Here is a 6332-nt window from a genome sequence, read left to right on the forward strand (position 1 = left end):
CTGCCCTGGAGAATCTCAAAAGAGGAGGAACAAGAGCATAGAAAAAATGGTGAGGGGAGGAGATGGGGAGGGAACGGCATACAGTCCTACTAAGTGCAACAGAATAGGGGCGCCCAGGTAGCTCAGTTGGTTGAACATACAGCTTCCACCCAGGTCATTATCTCATGGTTCATGAGTTTGAGCCCCACATGGGGCTCTGAGTTGACAGTGTGGAGTCTGCTTGGGAGTCTCTCTCTCTCTCTGCCCCTCCCCCACTCGTGCACTCTTACTCTCAAAATAAATAAATTTGAAAAAAAAAATAAGTGCAACAGAATAAATAAAGTAAATGAAGGAATACTCATGCAGAAAAACCACAAATGGCAAATCCTAAAAAACAAAGTCTGTTCAAAGGAGAAAATGTTACAAATAGCAAAACAGATGGTGGAATGGAGAAGAGGGACTCCTGCAACGCAGGAAACAAGTTTCCTTTCCCATCACCACCAGCTCCCAAGCCCAATACCTTCTTGCCACCTGTCCCTTGTCCCCTTCCCTCAGAGGGCCTTCCTGGCTCTAGCCACAAGAAGAACAATCCCCCACCGGACTTCCAACAGAGGGCTCATGCCTCCCCCATAGCACTTAACACACCCTTGTGTAATGAGCTATTTCCTTGTCAGGCTCCCAGATATCCAGTGAATTCCTGAGAGCTAGAGGCCACATCTTAATATCTGTACCCCCACAGCCCAGGACAGTACCTGGAAATAACAGCTGCTCAATAAGCACTTTTGAAATGTAGAATAAATTCACGAAAGCTAGTCTGCCACAAAGTTACCCAAATTGCAGAGGCATCGGAGGTTAAGGGAGAGCAGACCGAGAGAAATGCAGTCCTACTGAGCCCCAGCACCAAATACCTCATTCCTGCTGCCCAAGGCAACAAGAAGCCACTGAAACTTGTCTTCTCACGGAAATGAATGTCCACCCAGAAAGACTGGCTGTAATTCTCCACAGATCCTGGTTCCAATCCCGTGCTGACCTCACCCTGCTGTTATGAGTCTGGAGACTGATTGCTTTGCAGAATCAGATGTGCACTCCTTCTCCAAGACCGTGAACTGACTCTGAATCTTTAAGAAAACTCCTCAAATTGCCAAAATATTTGTTGTATGATCAATTCTTTTTTTCTCCTTTGTGCACAGCAAAGTCTCCTCCCTGGGTCATGTCTTTCCAGTGTTTTGATTTCAACACCCCACGCCCCTCCCTCTGCCCGCCAAGAGGACAGCAGCGTCTCCCCATAGCCTGGGCCCAGACTTGTTTTCATGCACAGCAACTCTGACAGTGGGTCAATGGGGGTGCTCCAGTGCCCATCAGTCCCAATGCTCCCACTGTTCCCCCTTCAGGTACCTGGCACCTGGAGCTCTACAGGTACTGTTCTCGCCTCTTCCTCATAGGAGGAAGTACAGTCTGATGGAGACTGACCCTTCCCTGCTTCCTTCCTGTGTGCTATCAGAGTCACCAGCCATTTTTCAGAATTTTCTGGGGCAACCAAGGAATAGGTGACTCTAAAGATGTCTGACAGTTCAAGATCCATTATAGACCAAAGGTGATTAACAAAATAAGCACATTTCTAGAAACTTGTTATCCAAACAAACCATATACAATTCACCCTTGCACAATATGAGGGTTAGAGGCACTGACCCCCATTGCAGTCGAAAATCCACACATAACTTTTGGCTCCCTAAACACTTAACTACAAATACCCTAGCGCTGACCAAAACATACCAGTAACAGTCAATTAACACATGTTTTGTATGCTATATGTATTATACGCTGTACTCTTACAGTAGAGTAAGCTAGAGAAAAGAAATTGTTATTAAGAAAATCATAAAAGAAAATCCATTTATAGTCCTATACTGTATTGGAAAAAGTCCACCTGTAAGTAGACCCATGCAGTTCAAACCCATGTTCAAGGGTCAACTGTAAATATAGATAGATAGATAGATAGATAGATAGATAGATAGATAGATAGATATAGATATAGATAGATAGATATGCAATCCTACTGCATATCCTATATATATATATATATATATATATATATATATATCCTCATTTTAGTTTGAAAAAGCATTGCTTACACCAACATTACAATAATCAGGGAAGTTCATACCCAACTTAAAGGATTACTACTAAACCTTACAAAGTAAAACACAAGTTTCTCTTGCATTGGAGTGCAGCAGGAGACTCCTCCAGGTTCCCGGAGACCACATCTGCCTTCATCTACAAAGAGCAGCTGCAGGCTCGTGTTCTCACCACATACTGTACCTTCCCCAGGGGAATTCAGGAATGAGCAGTTCCTAAGACCCTGAGAATGCTGCAGGCCCTGAAGTCTGTGCTGGCAAGGAGGCGAGGCAGAGATGTTTACTCGAAAGCATTAAGCACATACCTGGATGTCGGTCCTGCCAACACAGCTTCCCCACTTTCTGGCTTCACCCTCTAGAAGCCTAAGAGAAAGACAGCTTCCAAAATTCTCATCTTGCACATCACTGCTTCTGACCCAAGTGGCCATGCATCTTGTACCCATTATGCATGGTTAGCATAGCCCCTGGGTCTAGACACCACTGACAAACAGAAGCTGTCATGCTGCTTGATTGCTTCTTCTTTAAAACGCGAATCCTTCTGATGATGTGGCCCATACTCCCAGCAGGAGTCCTCTTTCTAGGGCTGGCTCCAAAAGTCAACCTAACCACAAAGCGGTGGAGACTGAGGTCTGTTACGTTAGAAGCACTGAGTGACCTCCACAGGGGCATCCCAGGTAGCAGATGGGCCAACAGCTGCTTTGCCCATTAAGATATCCTGTTCTTGGCCTTTGCTTTTTCCCCCCCAGCAATCTGACTGCCGAGTTGGTCTGTGTGCAGAGGTCGAAGCCACCTCCTCTGCAGTTTCCCCATGACTCAGACAGTGTGTGCAGGGGCTGAGCAGTGGCAGCTCTACAGACCTCAATTGGAAGAATGAGTGCAAGGAAACAGACTCAGGCCAAAGACCTCCCTAGAGGAACCAGGTGGTGGGAGGAGAAGGCTGGGAAAAGAGGAAGTTCAATTCCAGGAGGGGACAGGCGGTGCCAAATGGGTTAGTGTGGAAGACTTTAGCTCCAGCCCGGTGTGTGCCAGTGCAGCTCTGAGTGGCCTTTGGAAACAGTGGAGAGTGAGAGCCCCATGGGTAACCAAGGATTCTGTGCCATTCCCAGAATGACGTGGTTATGACAATAACAAAACAAGAGCATGGCACCAATTCAAGTTGCAACCCCCAAAATCAGAGGAAGTGGGTCACTTGGATGCCCCTCTTCCTCCCAGTCCCATGAATCTGAGAAATTTCAAGAATCCAAAATCTTCAACGTACCCAGTCACCACAATACCTGTGAATGTAAATTTTCATAAAGCCATAGCAAAGAGCAGAGGTGCTTCTGTGATCTGACCATCTTTCCATTCCCAACACTCAGTACCTTTCCAGTCCTGCACCTGGGGTCTCCAGATGCTCTTTACTAAGCTCACACCACCTGCACACTGCCAGGGGCAGAAACTGGAGCCCTATAGTCAAGTGTGGTCATCAGAAGTTTCAGTGAATCGGTGTCATAAGTAACCTCTGCTGCTCTGCTCCATAACACACATCAGGGCAAATGGGTCACCCTCGGCCAAGAAGGAAATGGGAAAATTGAGAGATTTTTCCCAACTCGGCTCCAAGTGCAACTCCACTTGAAACTCCAACCTCCAAACAGGTGCTTCAACTAGATGGCCTGCTCTGAATGGACTGGAATCCCCTCAAATAGAAGGCAGGCCCAGCACACAAGGGTACAGGAGAAGCAGCAAAGAAGGACGGAATGCTCCCAGTACTTGAGTCTGTCTTTTTCATTTCAACCCACAAAATATCCCAATTGATTCCCTTCGTCCCAATCCAGGTTTTCCAGGCCCAGGACAGAGGATAACTGAACATGTTACCCAGAAGAAATGTAGCCAGGCTCCGAACTGGAATGCTTGCATCACCTTCCAGTTTCACAAGAAGAGAAAAGAAGCCTCAGAAGAGCTGTGTGGAAGGATTTAGACGCCCTGGTTGAATAGGGGCGGACCTTTCCCGACCCCTCCAACACCATCCTCAGAGCGCCTCCTATCTGCCTTGGAGATACACTGCGGCTCCGGGGCGGCAACTTCCTGGGTTCCGGCCCCTCCGCGCCTGATCTAGGAGGCGCTGATTGGCCACGCCAGGCCAACACCTTCTGAAGTTGCAGGCGCTCCTCCGACAGCCCACGTGCATCCAGATGCGCGTGAGCCGACGCTCCACGGAGCCTAGGAGCGGACTGTCCCTGTTAGAACCAAAGTGGGAGACGGGAGAGATCAACAAAATTTTAACCCGGGGTCACTTGCTTGGCACAAAGGGCATTTGGAGAGCTAAGGACGGTGACCCTAAGAAAATGGGGTTATCTGGGTCCAAAGAGGTGACAGATCATCTAACTCACCTGCCTGGTGAAGAGGATGGCTGTGTCCCAGTACTCTGGGTGTTTGTCACTCACTTTATTCAGCTTCTTCTGCCAGGCGCAGAAGTTGCGCAGCGTCAAGGCCGCATTGCCCGTGACCTTGGGCCCGGCGTCGCGGTCTCCAAGAAGTAGCACCTTGACCACAACGATGGTGATGGGGTTGAGGATGCTGGGATGGCGGTAGAGTCGCGCCGCTGTGGCCAGCAGCGTCAGCAAGTAATGCTCCAAGTCCGCGCCGTGGAACTTCACCATTGACTCGTCTGCCACCACCAGTGTCTCCACGAACCGCGGGATAGACACGAAGCGCTTGGCGCGCCCGGACCTGCGCCGGCTGCGACTCTCTCCTAAGCCGGTCCCTCGCGGCTTATAAGGGTCCAGCGCCCGCAGGATGGCGGGGTTCCAGCCTGAGGCCACCCCGCAGCGAGAGGTGGGATCTCCGGGTGGCCCGCCAGGGGCGCCCCGGCGCTGGAGGAGGTGTGCGCCCTGGCTGTTGCGCTGCACTGCCTGCGCGCTGGCGTTGGGGAGTGGGCTAATGACATACTCGGCGCCTCCGTAGCCAAAAGCTCCGCGTAGACCCCCGCACAGGCTCACAGCGGCGAAGGAGTCTGGTTCGGCGTTCACGTCCCCAGAGTAGAAGCAACGTCGCAAGTCTGCAGAGCTCCCGGTGAGTCCCGCGAGGGGGACGCCCAGATGCTCAGTGGCGAAGGCGGGCGCCAGGAACTGAGCATCTGGAGTTAAGTGTAGGTAAAAGTCTTCCTGAAATGCTGTGATCTGAAAAATGAGTCCCTGGTGCCCGGAGTCCTCGGGACCCCTCCGGTAGTAGTGGCGGCCATTGATGTCCGGGTCCAGTCGAATGGGAACCACCACCTCCTGCTCTGGTTCTGCCCCGCCAGCGGGTCCCCCGGCGAGAGCCAGGGTTAAGATGCCCAGCAGAAGCATGGCGCCGGGCAGCGCACTGCCGCACTCTCAGAAGGGCTCGGCGCGGCTCCCCGGCCGCCGGCGAGTCTCCTTGCAGCAGGCACACGGGAACCACCAACGCTCCGGGGCAGTCCGCAGCTCCCAGAAAGCAGAGCAAAGGGAGAGAGACTCCTCCCAGAGCAGTGAGCGTGCACCGAACAGCCCGCGCCTCCTACCTGTGCCTTTCCAAGCAAAGCGCGCCCTGGGAGCTTGAGTACAATCGCTGTCAAGTGCAAGGACAGAGATTTGCAGCCGAGAACTAGAGGGAGGTGCCGGGCCACTTCGAACCGCAGCCACTCGCTGCGCTGAGAGCCAGGAGCTGGGCGAGCCTATTAAAGGCCCCCTCCTCTTTGGACTGCCCAGTCAGCGCCCCTCCCTCTCTCCCCTCCCAGCCTCCCAAAGCTTGCAGCCCGAACCTCCCTCCAGGGGCCACCGGAGAACTCGGTCCCGCCTCCAGAGCGAAGAGCCACTTGGCGGGGAGGGAGTGGCGTTGAGCTGAGGCAGGAGGCGTGGGCTGGCTAGAGAAACCAACGCTTACAGTCTCGGTTCGCATTTTGCCCTCGCGTTATGCCCCAGTGCCCCCATACACCAGTTACTTCCGTCCCGATCGACATCTGTCTGCTCCCTGGGTCAAGGCCTTTATCTCAGGGCAGTTAGGGTCAGGAGCTGGGAATGAAGACTCACCGTTGACCCCTCCCCTCCCCTCCCCATCCTAGGCCCGCCTCACCCCTCCCGTTGCAACGTCCCTCCTGTTTCTTCATCACAGAGTCCCCTAAAAGACCCAGAACCAAGAATTGTCCCTGTAAATGTCATATCGTCAGAAGGACGAATTCCCAGGAACACGGAGAACCCTTCTCGAACCCGTGTAGGCCTACAG

At 52.1% G+C, this 6332-nt stretch overlaps 1 protein-coding gene across 1 annotated transcript in view; it reads right to left on the minus strand.

Moving 5' to 3' along the window:
* The window catches only part of ADAMTS15 (ADAM metallopeptidase with thrombospondin type 1 motif 15), a 28716-nt gene extending 22910 nt beyond the window's left edge, over positions 1 to 5806 (minus strand). The window contains exon 1 of the mRNA XM_019421427.2: positions 4481 to 5806. Coding sequence (XP_019276972.1) covers positions 4481 to 5437 — 957 coding nt within the window. The 5' untranslated portion in view covers positions 5438 to 5806. The remainder of the gene's footprint in view (positions 1 to 4480) is intronic.
* Between the last annotated feature and the right edge of the window lie 526 nt (positions 5807 to 6332).

This window comes from Panthera pardus, unplaced genomic scaffold, assembly GCF_024362965.1.
Source record: "Panthera pardus isolate Hobbes unplaced genomic scaffold, ASM2436296v1 HiC_scaffold_12, whole genome shotgun sequence".
NCBI classification, from domain to species: domain Eukaryota; kingdom Metazoa; phylum Chordata; class Mammalia; order Carnivora; family Felidae; genus Panthera; species Panthera pardus.